The 20,321-nt window shown below is 37.4% G+C and overlaps 1 protein-coding gene across 1 annotated transcript in view; it reads right to left on the reverse strand.

Moving 5' to 3' along the window:
* The window catches only part of ANKRD50 (ankyrin repeat domain 50), a 37,678-nt gene that overhangs the window by 10,130 nt on the left and 7,227 nt on the right, over positions 1 to 20,321 (reverse strand). Inside the window, exon 2 of the mRNA XM_010012832.1 lies at positions 4,578 to 4,807. Coding sequence (XP_010011134.1) covers positions 4,578 to 4,807 — 230 coding nt within the window. The remainder of the gene's footprint in view (positions 1 to 4,577; positions 4,808 to 20,321) is intronic.

A 20,321-nucleotide genomic window follows, 5' to 3' on the forward strand; every position in this document is an offset into this window, starting at 1 on the left:
CTCAAAAATATTCTTCTACTTTCATGTCCTTAAATACATTTACGTAATTAAATTACAAAAGTTTTAAGTGCATTTTAATATATTTCATTTAACTGCCTTGTTAGCTTTAAAATAATCAAAATGATTAAAAACATGGCAATGGTTTGGCATTAATAATTGACACTGCTGCTCTAAGCATATATTAAATTAGGTATTTCTATAACCATTTATGTACACATGCTGAAAATGAATATGGTATCCAGCAGAGTAAGACGCACCTGAAAACTCAAGCAGAACACTTAGATTTTAGTGCACTGGCACAATAGGATGTGCAACAAATTTCACTGCAGGTAGCCCAGGTGCTAAGAGACATTGACACTGAAATCTGCTGCTCTCCCTGGTCTGTGTCATTCATTACACAGAAGTTTATTTCACTGGATTTACAGGTAACAGGCCATCCAAAACAGTTTAGTCTTCCCTCTTTAATTACAAAGCAAGTAAATTCAAAATGCACACACAACTTTTTATAAGGAAATATGAAATTCCCTAGTATCATGTTTAAAAAGTGGTGATCAGACCACTTTGGAAGAGACCAAAAGTGGTAATGAGAAGAAAGAAAACAGTAAGTAGAAGCTCCCAGTTTCTTTGCCAAGCCTTCTAAAAAAAATTTTTTTCCCCCAAAACCAAACCAGAAGTACAAATACACTTTTTCAAAGCTTTAATATTATAGAAATAAATTTTACAACCATATAAATATATAAAAATTATCTTTTATAGTAAAAATCCAACTCCCTTTAAAGACCTTAAAGTAACACGAAATCACCCAAATGCATTCTAACCTTCCGAAAATCAGGCAACAACTTAGATTTTCTCTTTTGAAGCAGTCTCTCCTCAAGTGGTCTTATGTCATCTATTTTCTGGAATGGCAGCTAAAGTTCAGTTCCAAACCAGGCCACTGATTTGATTTGGGGTTTCAGCAATGTGACTAGCTGGGTAGCTTCAGCTACCAAACAGTTTGAGCTTTCCACGAAGCTGGGCTGACTTTTACTCCATTTCTCTGAAGTTTCTACAATTTTTGATTTTAGGAAAGGGTGCAACAAAAGCAACACTCCACGTGTATTCAGACCAGACCCAGCAAATAGCAGAAATATGAGAGAGACATGGTCCTAAGATTTCTAATCCAGAATAAGTTTGTCTAAATATCAGCCTTAGTATCTGGCTGTCTGGAACTGAATGCTGGATAAAAGGAAGGGTGACAAATAAATGACAGATTGTCTACTTTAGCTTATGGGTAAGTGGGTGAACGAAGCTTAAGCTGCCCCTGAGGCTAAACCGAACCCTTTCATGTCCACCCTTTCATGCTGCTTCTTATTGTAGTTTCCAGTATCTTTGTTATATAACATTATCTTTATGGAAAGTAGGGCTCCCTGAGATGTAACATCTGCATGGGTTGTACCACACCGGTGAACTCATGCATCTCACATTGGAAAGAATTCTTTGGATGAAGAATGTCAGTGTTTAACTGAGGGGTACAATCAAGCCAGATGCCACAGATATTTGACTTATGTAGCAAAAGAAGAAATTTAATAAATGCCTATTAAAAAAAAGCCTCTTTGAATCAATAAATAGCACATTTGTACATATGAACTTTTCTCTTTTGCCCTTTTTGCTATTAAACGAATTAGCTGCATTTCACTCAAACTTAGTTAAATAAAATTGCCTGATTTTAAAATGCCTGAAGTTTTTAAACTAATATGATGGATCTTTAAAAAGGGAATTTAGTTTTGTAAGAACAACTGCTGTGCTTTCAAGATTCAGCCTCGTTTTAGAAGCAGCATTAGGTAAATAGCTGAAGCATAAAAATTTAAATTGTATGTTCTGTGCCACTTTCAGGTTAGAGAAATACAAGGAAAGACTTTCAAACATTATAATACAAAGACTGGAAAGACTGTTTAATGTAGCTGCCTGATGGTCCATACTTGTAGCCAAATGATAGCAAAGGATGATGTGGGAGATGATAATGTCGATAATTATGGACACAAGACAGAGAACTGTTAAATTTAGGGAAAAAGTCTGTCAGAAAAACAAACAGACATGATATGGCAGTTGGTGACAGCGCACATGAAGAGAAGGCAGGAGGACACCAGTATCTGTTCTCCTCCTTTTTTTACTCAATTGGCTGGCTTCTTCTCACTGTGAAGGGTGACAAGATGCCTCATGCAGGCATCATTTTACATTTGGTTCATATTTTTGAGGTTGTCTCTACAGCCATGCAAGGCAAAACCTTTTTTTTTTTTATTTCTAAGCCATGAAAGCTAAGAACCTGAGTAAGGGCAAAAATCTGTAGCACACTGTGCTACTACAGAATCTGGGAATACAGAAGGGCCCAGATCACAAGCTGCAGAGATGCAGACATGCAGGCGCAACTATTTAACTTTCATAAGTCGCCCACAAAAGAGAAGGAGCAAAGAGGATCAGAACAAACACCCCTCCTTCTTTTCTCATTCTTAAAAGAGTAGAGATAATGAATTCACCACTGGCAGTGGCAAGATGCCAGTGGATGAGAAAGACTCGACTGTCTTCCATGTCATCATTATTTTTGGCTAAGGAGATGCTTGCAGAACACTCATCTGTACTGGACACCCCGAAAAAAGAACATTGTCAGGACCAGGCCACTGCAGCAATCCTGACAAATAGGTTTAGCTCTCATTTCAGCAGATACCTGGAGGAAGTTTTCACTGCATGAAAATTTGAAGTGAAAACTGACTGTAACTAAATTAATATTGCTTAACATATATTTCACATCGTACTCTGATTTTTTTTGCAGAAAAAACTACAGATGGGACACATTTTCCTAAAATAATCCTGAAAGGATTCTAATCTTCCTAAGTTAGATTTATTTACTGTGAAATTGGAAGTACTAGAAATTCAGTACAATAGCATCCCATTATACACCACTTATTTCTTCAGTCGTGAGTGCAAAATATACTTATTATTGATCTTGAATTCTGCATGCCCACCAACTAAATAGCTTTATAAACTGGCTCAGCTAAAAGTAAGCATTCAAATACCACAAAGGAGAAGAGAAGTTTGCCCCCCTACAAGCGTTAATGACAGTCTATCCTCGTCAGGCTAGAACCAGGAAAGAAATGAACATTATCTCCAGTTTTCCAACACAAAGTTGCAATGTATCTGAATGTAACAGAAGCATCAGCCATGCTCCTCACATCCTCACTATACCTTTCACAAACTTGAATACTGGCTGTAAACAGGAAAATCATCCAACAATATACTAAGCAGGCAGCTGTCACATTGGCTGTAACGTCAGTTTTCTTTCATAGTGGATAAAACTAAGTCTTCCAAATAGACCCTAAAATTTCTTCTCAATTTCTATCCAATTACTTGGGCATTCATTCTTTTTCTGCTGTACCTTTTCCACAGTGAAGATGGGATTTTAATATCGCAAGCCAACGTAATGTTACTCATGAAGTCATTCTCTGTGAAAAGGAGAAATTAACTAATTCAAATTACATTGATTTTAAAGGCATATCTATTAGTTCTGCCGATTTTTCCCATGAGGAATTCCTTCTGGAAACACACTTAGAAGACAACAGCAATTTTTTAGGACTAGTGTAAAACATTATATGATTCAATGGAAAGGAAATGAAACCGTTCTGAAGTAAGTTTTGTCTGTTACTTTGGCAATGACAACTTATCTGATCAGCCAAGCTTTGACAAAACTGTTCCCATATGAATATCCAAAGGAGCCCTGTGAAGCTACCCCAAAGTTTCCTTTAGTTCTCACATGGTCCCAAATACCAATCTTCACATCTGCCACTGATTAATGCAGTACTTCATTCCAAAACGCAATTATCCCATCGACCTTTTGCCACTGTGGAAATGAGCAAGCCTATGGGTCTAGTTCTATAATCACATTTTTGTCCTAATTGTGTCCTTAAGACACACAGGCTTTATACATAGGCCTGGAATCCAGTCTACATATTGCCCTTTATTAAATTTCAGAGAACTTCCAATAACAATGTCATTATAGTGAAGAAATATTCTCATGACACAGTAAAGCCTGGATGAAGAAGCTGTAAAGAATTTTTTACGGTGTAACGTTTGCCAAAAGTATACTCCAAGAATCCACATCTACGTTGTTCCCCTTTTAACTTCCACCTTCAAAGACTATTCCCTGCTTTCTGAAAATAAGGGGAGAGATTTTAATGGCAGATGAAAAAAAAATTCTTTTGAGGTTGTAAGGAATGGGTGTACACAGCTGACATACTTCCACATCACCACATCATTTCCAAGCTTTTTAAAACTAGCACAGCAAGAGGAAAAGTCAAAGCAGAAGCAGCAAATTCTTTGCAGAAGTACTGCAAAGACGTAACTTACCTCTAAAATATTTGGCTGATTTAAGCTTTCTATAGTCCTTAGTAAAGTGGAAAGTGTGGTTTTTTGAATTACCATTGTTGGATTGTCATTTTTTAGAACTAAGCATGCATCAGTATTTTCAGCAATGACCAGGGGTCTTGTGAATATCACGTCCTAGTTACATGCACAGGCAGCAAACACTTCCTATGCTCTGTACTCACCTGTAAACATTTTTGTAACAGCTTTACTCTGCTTGCGAGCAGAACACAGGAGGAGCAGCCAGGGAGGGAAGAACTCGAAGTGACCAGCTAAAAGCTCTGCTATTGTTCCAGATAAACTTGTAGAAGTCTGTTCACCCTCAGAAACATTACAGCCCTCATCGACCGAATCCACAAGCAGGAAGAGGCTCTGCTGAGGGGGCTTCATTCCCAAGAGAGGGAGCAGAATACACCTGCAAGGAATGTGAATCAAAATCAGTATTTTAAATACATTTAACAAGATATTGACTATCATATAGCCATTCAAGTTGAAGCTATGATCAACTTAAAATGCAATGTTACTTCTTTAAACAGTCTAAGGAGCTTTTTGAATAGCTACCACCAAAAATACTGAGGTGGACTGAACTAACAGAAAGATAAATAGTTTGAATAGTCAGTGATGCAATTCTTGCTTAGACAATATTACTTTTTAATGAACTTATAACAATACTTCAAAATGATGTCATGTTGTTCAAGGCTGATTAGAAGACTTGCAAAAGTGATGCTTCACTAAGAAAGAAGCCACTTGGCCTAAAGTTTAAGAACTTCAATTACAGCTGTCTCTGACAAAGCTGTTGCTACTGCTTATCAGAAACCAGTAGCAAACAATAGTTGGCTGTAAAACGAAAGTTGAAATAAAAGACACAAAGTTCAAAGAGTGGACGTCTGAATGAATAACAGTCTTACAAGGAACAGAATTCCTGCCATACCTTTGCATATCAAATGCAAATTAATTTAGTAGCAGACTGAGTAGTTACTTTGATGTCTTCAGTTTTATTTATATTGAAGGTGCCAAGTTCCTATTACTAGAAAAGGATTCTCTGCATCCTCAGGATGCTAGCATCTATACCAATGCATCTGATTGTGTAGCTAAAAATCTCAAATGTGCATGTATGGTTGCCACACTTAATGATACTCCTTAAAAATACATTTAACTCTGCATTTATGTATCTTTAAATAGCTACTACACAACTGCCACGTGTCTATCCAGTATTTCCAGGCTACAATACTATTATTTGGGCAACTTCATAATGATTTACGCCCATAAGGTTCACTGTCTAAATTATCTTTAAATATATTTCAGAAGTAAACTTTGACATTATAGTAAAAAGATTCAGAATATTAAAGCAGGTGAGAAAAATAAGTATCTAACAGTTTAGTCATTTTTTGAAGATTCATTATTTGCATCTGCCCAGAAGGCATGCACACCAGAAGTACTTTTTTCATTTACTCAAGACCATAATAATTTTTTCACCTGTTTTACCGAACAAATTTATCTTCAGAAGACTTTGGTCGACACATTATTACGTACCAAGCATTCGAACTGAAATATAGACAAATCTTGCCTGTTAATGGAATAACACTACCCATTTTAGAAAGGATTCATAAGCCCTGTTAGTAGAATGGTTTTTGTTTTCTGACTGAGAAAAATCCAAATGGAAACAAGAGTGGTGAGACTTTCATGTCTGGCAGTAACACAGTACAATCTAGCATAGGTGATCTATTATACTCGGAGAAATTTCCCCAAAGGTATAAATGGAAGTACAAAATACTTGTGTTCTGAAAGTACACAGTATTAGATGGATTTTAAATCCCTAGTACTTAAATCCCCCCTCCTTTTTTTTATTTTATAGATGAACAAGACTACTGAGAACTTTTTGCTACTTCCACAGCTAGTTACTCTTTCAGAAGATGCCTGAATTACAACTAAAATCACTGCTCACTAAGCTGGGAAGTTAAGCAGCTACCAATTTACAGAACAGGAAATTAAAGTAGCCATAAGGTTAAAATTACTTTCCTAAGTGATGCCAATCCCACAATGAAAGGAGGCAGTTGGAAATGACCACATTTTCCACCCCTTCCCTCACCGGAATGGTGCCTTGCCCCCTCAGCTATTTATGTCAAGACATTTTCCCTGCAACATTTCTTTTTCTATCAAAACCAATTTTCTTTTCACATAGTTCTTGATATGCAATTACTTTTCAAGTATAAATGTTACTATGAGATACGAAGAAAAGGTAACGGTAGCTTAAATTAAAATTTCATTTAAAATCTGTGTGACCCTAACAGAATGCCTACAGAATGCCTGTCATAGAGGCATCTGACAGCATTTTTGTGTCGGTATTTACCTGTTGGGAATACACCAAGAAAAGCTGCCACATCTGCAAAATGTAAGCATGGGGCAAGCACTAAACTGCATTTTCCCACAACTCTCAGGGACTGCAGCAAACAGGGCTCCCGGGGCTTTCTGAACCAGAAATTTGGGCTTTGCATTTAACATCCCTTAACTGAGCACACTTCCACAGGTTTGTCCAAGTCTTCTACGAACTGATTTAAGTCTCTGACACCCACAACATCCCACGGCAAGGCCTTCTGTGGCTGAGTTACATACTGCATGAAAAATCTCTTCCTTATCATAGTTTAAAATCCAAGACGTCCTTGTTTCCTTTGATACCCTTCAGCTTCTGTACTGGATGGTGAGCAATTATGTCATATACAGCTTTTCTGTGCCATTTGTATCTTCTGACTTGTATCACAGCCTCTTTGAGCCATTTCTTTCTAAGCAGAAGAGTCACAGAATGGTTTGGGTTAGAAGGGACCTTAAAGCTCATTAAGTTCCAACCCTCTGCCATGGTCAGGGACGCCTTTCGCTAGACCCGGTTGCTCAAAGCCCCATGATGCTTCACAAATAGCTAATCCACAGACCCTTGTCTTCCTGTGCTCTGTGGTAAGGCACTGGAATGGGCTGCCCAAGAAGTTGTGAATGCTCCAACCCTGGCGATGTTCAAGGCCAGGCTGGACAAAGCCTTGGGTGATATGGTTTATTGTTTGGTGTCCCGGCCCACAGCAGTGGGGTTGGAACTAGATGATCTTAAGGTCCCTTCCAACCCTAACTATTCTATGATTCTATTTCATGATATTTGTATTTCTGAATCTTAACATAACTTTAAGATTGCACTAGGGAAAATATACTCATGTATACATATATCTACATGCATATAAGAAATAAGGCACAACGATTTCTCCCAGCTTACAGCAATATTGTTATTATTATCAAGACATTGATAAGGCTTTCTCTTAAAGTGCCTTTAGAAACAGTTTGATAAATGTCTGCTCTTCCTAAACATTTTGTATCTCTTGAGTTCAGAGTAGACACCAAGTAACATAACAGTGAAACTACTAGAGACAGTAAGTTCTGTACTAACTTGGGAGAAGTCCCCTCATGTTAACCACCAAAACATGACTTAGTAATTCCACTCCCCTACAATTTCTTGCTTGCATAGGAAAATTACATAAATAACACAGAATTAACAATGTCATGAAGTATTTCTATAAATGGTGATTCATGTACATATTGTTGGAACAGATTGCTTCATCTGCTGAGTGCCTCTCAAAAGCTAAGGAGTTGATTTTCTTTACCTTCTGGATAACAGATTTATATCTTTTCTATTCAATACAGGTATAAAAGTGGTCATCATGACAGAAAATTTATTAAATAGAAATCATGATTTAAACCAGAAAAATTAATTAGTCAGTAAAAATACAAGATCTTTCTAGAAAACAGCACAATTAGGTATTTTAAATGATGGCATTCATCTTAATGGCAGTGTAATGACTTATTTATGCAGAACAAAGATGTTTTATATGCTCACTAAGAAATAAGGAGTCCTCAAAACGATGAACCATCCCACAGAATTCTTCAGGATTGCTACTGAGTTGACTTAACCCACGCAAACATGAATTTCCACATATGGAAGGAATATGTGTGGGCTTTGTTGAAGTTCTGCTTATGATTATCCTTGAGATATCCACAAACATACCAAGACACAACCGAACAAAGCAGAAAGATAGCAGTGTTGTCCATGAAGGCTGTAAAGAAAGGTACAGTGGAATGCACACACTTGCTAAAACAAAAAACACCCCAAAAAGGCAAACACACATACCCCCCAAGTAACAACTGAGTGGTTCTAGCAGCAAAAGAAGTTATAAATCCTAGTTTCTTATGTGTCCCTCATATTTGATTGTCTCTGGTGTACAGGAAATTCAGTTATGTCCCCATTTAAATTGTTAGATGTTACAGCATGAACATAGCTTATCCCTAAAAGGGGTCCTTTTTCCATGTCCAGCTGCTAGCATTCAGTACTGACAAACACACAGAACAAGTGTATAAAACTCATCTCCTAAGCAAGCCAGAGGCAAGGAAATGAAAAAACAAAGGGAAGAAGAAAAACACTGGCCATTTATCAGATTCTTAGTGCTACTTTAAGCAATATATCCAATACTTCAAATTTCACGATAGCAATGATTGATTTGGAAATGTGCTTAACTACTGCTACAGCTTAACTACTGCTACAGCTTCCTGCTACTCCAATTCTTACGTTTCTTTTTCTACATCAGTGTGACAATTCTTCAACTGTCTTTTGAGTCACCTTCTTGCCAGTAGCTTATAGTTTAGCTCTTGGGTTCAGTTACAGCTGCTGACCCCAAGTGGAACCATCCCAGAGGCCGGCACTGGGAATTTACAAACTGTTCTTTTCAAAGCAAACTTGTAAAAAACCAGAGAATATCTTTATCTCACACATAGCCTTCTTTGCTTTTCTCCAAATGCTTTTTTCCAAATGCTTTTACACCAGATTCCTTGAGCAAATTCACCAGCTATTTATCATAGTCCTAGTTATCTGCACATTAAATTAGCCTTTCCCCACCCCCCTTCCTTATTATTGAGGGGTTAACTCCTCCTCCTCATTTTAAACCGTTAGATGCCTCTGAACATTTTTCTTCAAAGGAAACAATCTCTGTAAGCTAGAGCTAAAGACCCAGCTTCAGGATTAATTCCGAAAGTGGGCACACACCCTGCCCTCTCACAAAGGTGGAACAAGAAACTGATTTTGCATCCACAGACCAAACCAGTAACATTTTCAACAGGGTTATGGAGTGAAGCCTACTGTCCTCTTCCAACATTCACAAGTACTTTTGCCAAGGTTTTTTGCCCATGCTGAACCTCCAAAATGGTGTAAAGTTTTTCTTATGTACCAAGTGAACAGCACTCTGCTGTGTGCTGTCCTCCTTGGAGCATGTGCAATGTTATCACTCTGAATGTGGCTGGATCCACTGTTTGGGTTGTATTTTTTACCACTGCATTTTGTCAGATTGGAAAGAACAATCTCTCACTGACAGTGCTGCAAGGTAAAACCCAGCATTGCAGGACAAGAGTACAAGGAAAGTAAGGCCAACATCCCAAACTGAGTTTTAAAGATGGTGCTAAATGCTCTGAGTGATGTTTATTGATGTCAGGTAAGGTTGCCCTCACCCTCTACTTCAGCTCATCTGTCTGTCTCTGGTTTTGGGAGTTTTTAGGAAGTTGGCATTCTCCTGCTTGAGTTCACCAGCACCTCCCTGCCAAGATCCCAGAACATCATCTTCCCTAAAGGCTATTTACATTTCAAAAAGGAAAACAAAATCCATTGCCAGTGAAACAGTTCATAGGTAATACTTACAATTAAGTTAATATTAAAGCCACTATTCTGAGTCACAAGAAACGGTAGTAGGCAACCACATGGAATGACCGAAAGTAGCTGTAAACTCCAGGAGAACTGCAGTTCCTCAGAATTGAAGTAATTCCTTGAGGATTATAAACCATGCTGAAAAAATGTATTCGCAATACTATAAATGAATAACTTCAGCCATTGCTAGCAACATGATAGAGGTGATCAACTGATATCAGCAATTGAGTTTACACTGAACTTTACTTGAATTTATTATTTTATTGGCAAAAATTTGCCAATAGAACTTCGTTAAACATTCACCTTACATGAAAGAGGCAACATGGAGCTGTCCTCTGTAAGAGATCTGAATGCCTTGTAGAGGTTCTAAGGAAATTGCCAACTTGCACATTTGATCTAAAAGAATTACTGAAGATTAAAGTTAGAGGAATATGCCTACAAATATTGGATGGATATCTATGCGTATGTAAAGAGTCTAACAATAACTAGTGCATAACAAAACAGACAATTCTTCAAACATTAATCTCAATGTTCAGAAAAGCAAACAAGCATCTTTTTATGGGTGGTTTACAATATGATGTATTACAGAAGTTTACCACGTGATTTTTAAGACACCCGTTTCCATTTACGTTGTATCAGAAAATACAGAAAATGAAGTGCATAGTGAAACTGCAAATAAGCCAACTATATTTACGTAATGTTGTATTAATTTTTGCCAGCAACATAGGAGGTTATGGGATTTTTGCCTAACAATCACACAGAGACCTAGCAAAAATCTTCACAATTCCTGCTATCACCCTCCTTCTGAGAAGACTCTCGGCAGCTGTATTCACACCGAAAGAAAAAACAGAGCTTCTTCACAATTACTTGCAATACTGTAGATCAGTGAGATTTAATTTGTCCTGGGACAAGGGCTTTATGTCTTATGAATGACTGACAGTAAACAGTTTATTTACCTGCCTCCTAATGCAGTCTGGTTAATGATTAAAAGGGAAATTCTACTGGTCAAGTCCAAGAGCTGCTTTCTGTATCAGCACCCTAATTCTTGGCATTATATATGTGCATAATGCAGGCCTTTGCTTCTTACCGATCACTGGCAATAACATCGCGAAAAACATACATACAATACCTTTAACTAAGAGTGAAATATTTGAGAAATACAAAGCCTGGGAAGCCTAGAACAGCTCTACACTTAAAAACCCCCAAGATAAAGCCTATGGCTAAGAAGGTGAAGTGACCCAATTTGATGTGTGCACACCTGTGTACATGCCAATGGCAGGTTACTGAGTATCCACTCTGTGATTTGTCAACATGATAAAGTGTACTACAACTGATGACCATTTTCTGACAAAGTGCAATACTGGAATTATACACGCTCATGGACTGTAGTATAATACAGATTATTGTTTCTAGTAAATTTATTTCCAGGCTGGACAGAAAGACAAACTGGTTCTAGCAGTTCTACTCAGTCTTATGAAGGAAGATGCAGAAAAAAGAAAACGAGAGAAGGGAAAAAAAAAAAGCAAAGCAAAGCAAAGCCCTGGAAATCACCTATTAGGAAAGCTCCAGGTACAGCACAGGGATGTAAATTTAGGATCTGGTCTTTTCAGCAGCAGTGAATTAGAAACAGCAGGCAAGTCTTGTGCAATTCAGTACCTGATTTTGCAATGTCTTGTAGCAATCTGACTTTGATCTGTAATTGTAGAGCAGACCTGCAGCCCCACAAGGAGAGCACAAAAGCAAGCTCTAGGGCATCAGGCCAGACAAAAGTAGCGTTTATCCTAGAACCAGCGCCATCAGTCACACACAAAGAGAGCATGCTGGACCCCTGTGTATTGATTAGAGACCTCCTGCTGTCTCACACAAATATACAGGTGATTTTTGTGTATAAAAATTGTCAGCAGATCTACTGGTCTACTAGAAACCTTAAGAGCAAATATTTTGATGTAATAGTTGGGCTAACTAGAACAGTTTGCAAACAACTCAGCTGTTAAAAGGACAGACACTGTAGCTGAAACCCATTCACACCTGCTACCGTGAGCAGGTTGACTCTCGCTATGTATTTTTAAACGGAATATATCTGCCATATGTGCTGACATACACAATATGCTCTAAACACTTAATTTGCCATAAAAAAAAATCTGTGTCCCTACGTAAGGCAAAGAGTAGGAGAGTACAGGAAACAATGCAAATATTTTCCTGAACATGCAATGTAAAGTAGTAAGTTTTTCTACACACACTCTCCTAAGTTCTGTTTTTTAGTGATGAAGACGTCATCTAGTCCACTTCCCCGCCTACAGCCATATCAGTTCTACATCTGTCATCCCAGAAATACACTAGCACAGGCATTCCTAAAGACTTCCACTGATTGATACTCTGTCTGCCCAAGCAATCTATTCCAGGCCTTCAATATTCTTATAACTGGGAAGTTTTCCTCTTCCCCCCATGTGCCTAACCTTAGTTAACCTGTTTCCTAGTGATTTAAACTTCTTGTGTCCCATGGATAACAAAAGGGTCATAACAAGGAAGACTAGTATCCAAAATTTATAACCATTTTCTTCTATTCAAGTCAGCCAGACCATTAAAAAATGATTCAAAAGAGACAGAGACAAGACATTCCTCTAAGAAAGCCAATGTACTGTGTCAGTTTGAAAATGAACTACTGATAATTACTCTCTAAGTACAGTTACTCAACTCTTTTTGCACGTAGCCAAATATAGTTTACCTTGCACATGGCCTGTCTGCACGAGTCTCATGTAAGCATCAAAGCCTTCCTGGAGTCAAAATGACATTTATCATCATACCTTATCCACTATTACTCTGTCTCTTACAAAAAGAAGTTGGATTAGATTTGTCAAAACCAAGCCATGACACAGCACGTTAGCTGTTTTTCATCAACTATTATCTTCCAGATGCTTGTAAATAGTTTGTCTAATTATTTGTTCTGGCATTTTTTATTTCAATTGACACGCTTCTAATTCCCCACACCTTTCTGTCCTTTTTTAAAGAAAGACACTAAATATACATCTTTTTCTTTCAAGTCTGAATTTTCACCCATCCTGATAAAGGTAACCTGCCCTTTCAAGATAGTAACAGTTCATAGGCTGAACAGTTTGAAAACATCTCATGTACTCTATGTTGTTTGTTTTTCTGTTGGTGGGTTGGGTTTTTTCCTCTTTGTTTTGTTTTTTGTCTCAGCTACGGCTTTCTGTAATCGTGTATCTTTGTTGCTAGTTCTGTTAGCTGACTGCAAAATGACTGTTTTTAAGAAAGAGCAAATACACAAGCATTGCACATTTTAGCTTTGCCAGTGCTATGAGTTTTCTCTCCTCGGTGACCAGCAGACCAAGAGTTGGTGGATATTGGCTTCCTTCTGCTAACATATGTATGAAATTATTTTTTACCAAACAAAACACACCTTGCAAGAAGCATGAACAATGCACCTTTAACTTTCAGTTTTGCCTTTATTCACACATTACTCTTTTACTTTCACATTCAGTAGTTGATCTACTTTTTTTCTGCAGCCTTCCTCCTAATGTTCAACATATGCATGATGAATAGCTCAGTTTCACTACACTGGACATTTCATAAACTGCTTTGAGATGTCAGTGTTCTTTCCAGCTAATTTCATTATACTTGTCTTCATAAGATCTCAGCCACAAATAATCTGAGGTCACCAATATCTCCAAATTCACTGCGTTTATTTTGTCCTTCTTTCTCCTCCTCTTCTGAACATCAAGTATTTAAAATCATTTCACAGTCACTGTCTCTAAAAGTTGTCTTTCATTTTCTCGACTGGTTCTTTCCAATCTGACTGAAGTGAATTCATGTCTTCCCACTAGCTATTCTGTCCTCTGACATTAGAAATATGGTCATTGACAAAGTCCTACTTACATCATGCTTTCCCAGCTGATATTCATCTCCTATTTGTTTTGTTAAAATTTTCCAACTACATAGACGTTATCATTCAAATTCTATGCCTTGAATAATTCCATCTGATATTTTAGAGAAGCTCAGCTTACTTGACCTTGCTGGTTTGGTAGAGTAAAACATGTGTATTTATGAAAGACATGGTTTAAAGGTGTGGGAGTCTCTCTTACTTACTGACAACTACTATGCCAAAGCAGGTAAACTTTTAGGTACACATGGTCTAATTAGGGTAGTCAACAGGTAGTTTTATTTATGGTCCATAAAAGGTAAATTTTTTACCAACAAGCTTTTTAGTAGGTACCATGTGTAGTGTGTATTTTTTATTCACAGATTTTTCAATGGCTTTGACTTCTTTATTCTAGAACTACAAGCAAGCAGACAATATACAAAGCTACTCCCAATGAACCTACGTCTATTTTTTTTAGACATACCAGTTTTACAAGTTATCCTGACAGATACCTTTTAAAGCATTTAAGTCAATCTTGACTCTGTACTGATATTTCCAGTTCTGCTTGTTTATCCCATACCTTTTTTCCATTAGTATAAAGACACCTAAGGCATTTGATTAGTACCTCACTTATCTTCCTCCTTGTCCGTCCCATGACCCTATATGAATAACCCTATTTCCTCTCCTCCTCCACCCCCAGTTTTTTTTAGCTGTTCTCTAAGTTACTGTGATTTGTATTAACTCCTGGAATTTATTAGCCACCAAGTGTATTTTAAAAGCTCTCTTTTATTAGGGGAAAGGAAAAAAAAATAAATCACTGCTTTCCCTTGTATTAAGCATCAATGAAATTCTCATTGTTTCCACAACTCAATCTCTTTTCTAAGAAAAACAAAAGGACAAGTTAGGGGGTGTCAAAGAAAGTCCACTTTACATCAAATGCATGAGATGAAAGCATCAAATCAGACACACCAAAAACTATTACTAGATGAAATGAAAGGATTACCTATACTGCACCACATTTTCTATACCTGTAAAATTAAGATAGCAACTTATTTTGTAAATATTCAGCCGTCTGTGGTTGAAATGCAACATGCAGGAGTAGGATACCACAATAAGAAAACTAACAAGTTTATATATGCAACAGCATGTATTAAAGTTAGTTTTAAATCATTTACAGAACCAAAGTTACAGCAAGTGAAATACATAGTCCTGCTTTCCTTATTAATTACCTGGTTCCTTAGCCATATAAAAATTATTATTTGTCAGACAAAAATGTATCTTCTTCTGTCAGCAGTATCTGAACACATTAGCATACACCTGAATTGAAACTCTTGTAGCTTTTACAGGCATTCGAATTTGTCTCTCCACATTTTGCAGCTAGACAAACCCCATTGCTTCTGTCTCCACTTATGCAGACCATAAATACAACTGAAGGAACAGATACTGCTTTCTATGTATATGATCATATCGTTGACATGAGAGAAATGTTAACCACAAAAGCAGAAACAGAAAATACCCCAAACAGATGAGACCGGTAGAAAATTCCACTGAACACATTCAATTGTGTTGCTTCTGTCAGGGTATATTCTAGTCTACTGTCCAGCCAGTTCAATGTTCTATTATTCCATGACTGTGCAGCAAAAGACAATAGCATAATGCACATGGTACAGTCGCTGTTGTTACTACTGTTCAGTCAATCCCCAAATTAATTAGGTTTGTCCTATGCATCTGATTCCAAAAGAAAATCTACCAAAACCCAGCAAAAATCCAAGCACAAAGCAGAAAGAAGAGGTGCTGCAGTGGTTATTTCAGCAGTAAGCTGTTTCTTTAGGAAACCAGGATAAACAACAATACACCTTTTGAAGTCTATAGATTGCTCCCTGATCTAGTTGCTCTCCACCTGCCTTTTTCATCTCTTGCACATCATCACAAAGCATCCCACACTTCAACTGTTGAACTAATTGCAGGATTATACTGTCCAACCTCATTTTCAGAAAATCCTCTGCAGAAATACCAGATGAAAAGCTATTAAGATTCTATCTTACTAGTCAAGCACTTCAGGTAGCTTCCCTCCTGTTTGCATTGCCATGTATCTTTTTCCATCCTATTTTCTCAAGTAAAAGGGACTATCCTAACCTTTAATTGCACTGTCTTAGCTGAAGAGGCAACAGATGGAGCAGCTTTCCTGTGTCCTGTTCAAAATTATTCTCCCAAACACCCCAAAGAAGAATTCGTAGCATATGTTCCTCATGCATCACTCTGAGTCTGTATTAGTTACCTTCTGGTTTGTGGATTATTCTCCTCCCCAGCCCCAAGCAGATACAGTTTCTCTTAATTTGACTGTAAATCTCCTGTTGATCCGTTTTGTATCTTCTCTGTAATTTACTTTAAAAACATTGTTAGGTTAGCATCACATGAACCTGATTCTATTATCTTACAGCAGTCATGCGTTTAGCGTTGGAACTGATTCTGTAGCTTTATATTTAGTAAGATTTATTTTTAGACATAACTACAATGGAAGTGACAGAAGCTTCCTCCTCTCCCCCCAACAATTTATATATAAAATGTTTACTGTGGATGACAACTTTATCATAATTTAAAATAGAATGAGGTACCAAGGAAAAAAGTATACTTGAAGTAATAAAAATCAAACTTAATGTGAATGTGCAGTACCTGCTACAATCTTTTTGGAAAAAAATAATGATTTTTTTCCTTCATTTCTTAAGAAAAATGAAGTGGAATGAGGCTGAAGCAAAGGAAGTGGCAACACTCCAATCCAGAATAAAGCACCTGGAACCAAACTAATGCACACAACTGTCAATGGAGTGAGATAAAGTTTAGAAAGTTTACCAAAGTGTTTCTAGACTAATCATAACTAATATAATAATATAATGTAATAGACTAATCATAACTTGGTACCACTACCATCATGTACATCACTGCAACAGCGAGGGAATACCAGAGAAATGCTGGTAACATTCTGCTTTCTTAAACTCACTGCATTATTGACTACTTAAGTTTCCACCTGTTAGAGAAGGCAGAGTTGATAGTTCTTTGCTAATTTAGGGTAATTCAAATCATATATGACACTATTTCTCCTATCATGGATCAGCCACAGTTTACCTACAGGGCTTTTTTCCAATGTCCTGTTGAACTCTGCTTCACACAGAAAAAGGACAGACAGCTCAGCGATTCTGTCATGCTCACCATTGCTGCAGAAGAGCTAATGTAGTTAAACCAAGACTTATTAACTGCTTTAAGATGGAAATCATGCTGCAATTTAATTCTTAATAGTTTTTCCTCCTGATGTTCATTCATAGTTGCCCATTACTGTCATCTCTATAATGCTGGTATTTTCCTTAACCAACCTAGAGCTTCTGACCACTTTTCTGTTTCTTGCAGGTTATTTTTCAAATGACCCTAAATAAGATACTGCCATGCCCCCTTCCTCTTAATCTCTTCCACCTACAAGATACCACAGATCTTTAGGACCCAAGCTTGCATCTGCGCAGCCAGATGCTTCTCTCTCCTTCTTTGCACAAGCACCAGTATTACCAACTCTTATTAGTACATAACAAAGGAAAAGAAAAAAAAACAACCCAAAAACTGCCCCCCCCCAAAAAAAAAACCCACCAAAAAACCCAGACCCAAAACAAGTCCACTCACGTATGATCCTTTGTTCCCATTCTTCCTCCCACTCCTGCCAATTTAATCAACAGCATTCAAAACTGAGCCAAGAAGTTTGATCAGTTTCTATCAACAACCAAGACTGCTTGGTCCTTGCTTTGTGTGAAGGTGTCTGCAAACATGCACTCTAAGAAAGGACTTTGGTTGCAATTGTTTTGCCCCTTTCACTTCATCAGCTATATACATTTCCCCATTTACCTTTCCTTCTTCATCTCATTTTCAGTTCTTTCATGCTACCCCATCACATTTTGATGTTACCAAGCATACCAGGAACCTACCCACCTACCCATTCTTTGCAGCACCTTCACTGAGATACCTCTGAATACCTATCTATGACTCAACACTTACCTCAACATAATTAAGTAGTTTTCTGTCATAACACTTGCCTTTTTTCCAAATTATTTCTTTTTAAGGAGTAATTCTTCTAGAAGCAGTAAATCCTGCTCCTAGACAAAGATGGAAGATTCCTCACCATTCCTAGTGCATCGTACACATCATCAAGCAGAAGAAATTGAAACCTCTTCAATGCATTGATTCACTAACACTTTCAGGTGGCGATATTTCACTCCTATCTTTTCCCAGTATATTAGACACACTAAGTCCTTTCTACTTCACAATCCACCAAATCCTTTTCTTTTTTTCATTGAAAAGGAAGAAAAGAAAAGAAACTTAAACCCTTACACAAGCTATGAACATGTGCATAGAAAACTGGAAGGAAGGGAAATAATTAACAAGTGAGAGTTGCCATGAAGCTCCATCTAACTAAACAGCTTATAGAAAAACCTGTAAGGTTTAAGACTGAGCCACATAGATTAAAGGCAAAATGTTAATGCCTATAGAAGTAGAAGACAAAAAAGGTCTATGTAAGTTGTCATTATTAAAATGCCTTAGGGAAACTTTCTTATGGTAATTTAAACTGAAAAGGTTAAAACCTTAAATGGTATTATGTTCAGTCTATACGCAGTGCTTCCATACAATGAAAGAAGAACATACAACTTGCTCTTGCAGAAAAACCAACTGTTGCTATGTGACCCGTTAACTCCATGGATTTAAAGGAAAAGCCTAAAGAGAAACATACCACAAAGTACTTAAGCTTCAGGCAATGCTCAACTTTCTAATAATCTAGAGAGCACCAGAACACAGTGTCTTCTATGAAACCTAGCATCAGTTAAAAGTCTAAAGCATCAGTTACGCATTACATATACACACTAGGAATCAGAAGTCCCATCAGAGTGAAGATGCTCTCACAAAAGCGAGTTTATGAAATACCAATTTACATCCTGCAACTTCACTTTCACTGAGCTGGAAATACAAACTGAAGTGGCAGATTCTTTTTAATCTCTTGTGCAAAACAAAAACAGTTTTCCATCTCACTCATGAACTGGTATGATTTTCAGTCAGTGTTCTGCCTCTGTCTTTTTAAGTACAAAATAAATCATGTTACTGAATAATGAAAATGTAGAAGACTAGAAGTCTCTATAATATACATGACAAATATGTAAATACTTATAAATTAACAAACTCATACCAGACAAAAGTGAAAGCACAGAAACTGTATTCGTAATTACTTGAACTGTTGTAACTAGTAAGCTACGCTGAAGACAAGTAGCGTTTTACCACACGTTTAGCATCAATACACTTGTAGTAGTTCACATCATCCCAGTGCACCACGGCAAGGGAGACAGTATTACGGTTCAATGCAGTGTATTTTTTTGCACTGTTCCTTGCTTCTTTCATTCAGACTGGCTTGTTCACCACCTTTCTTCATTAAATCTCAAAAGATCTTTTCATCTTGCAGCTATCAGCTTACAAGGAGCTGCTTCCTATAAAGAGTTGTAAAAGGCTTTGTGTTGTTAAGTCTGTCTGCTGTGTTTAATATTTTCCGTCTCTCAATACACAATCACTAAGTGTAAGACTCCATGTAGGAGGATCAGTCTACAAGGGAGCTAAAGCCTGTAAAACTGCCCAGTGTTTCTGATGGAATCCATAGGAGTAAACTTTTTAAATTAAAAAATACCTCAGCCACTTGATGTTGAATGTACATATTGATACAAACTTTCATCACCAGAGATGAGATACTAAAATCAAATTGGAATTATTCCATTATGATTGAGTGCATAGTACTGTCAGTGGGAAGAGAGGCATGTGCTCCTTATGTTTTGGCATGACTATGTTTGACAGTCTCAAGTTTTTCAAAAAGCAGAGAAATTTAAATCTTTTCATGAATCTAGCACAGAACACACAGAATCACACAGAACTGAGAGCTTGCCATTCCAACACCCAGCATCTGTGGAATCTCAAACTGAGCCTTAGAAACAGGCAGAAGACTACACGGGAGAGACCACAGAGGACCTCCCTCACTAGAGCACTGCTTTCACTTCTCCTTTGGCATGCTGTAGGTGCCGAGATCTTGAAGAACCCATCAGTGCAATCCAGGAAGTCACCAAAAAGGCACCTAACATAAACCAGCTTGCTGTTAGCTTAAATGAGCTTGCTTTTAACTGAAAATGGCTGTGGCTCCTACTAAAAGCAGAATTCAATCTTGTACCAGATCAAGCTCCTCTGGGCTAGGATCCAACTAGCTTCAGGATTTTAGTCAAGCACAAGTGAAAGATGTAGGAATGTACAAAATTCTGTGAA

This window comes from Nestor notabilis, unplaced genomic scaffold (genome assembly GCF_000696875.1).
Source record: "Nestor notabilis isolate BGI_N333 unplaced genomic scaffold, ASM69687v1 scaffold3424, whole genome shotgun sequence".
Lineage (NCBI taxonomy): Eukaryota > Metazoa > Chordata > Aves > Psittaciformes > Psittacidae > Nestor > Nestor notabilis.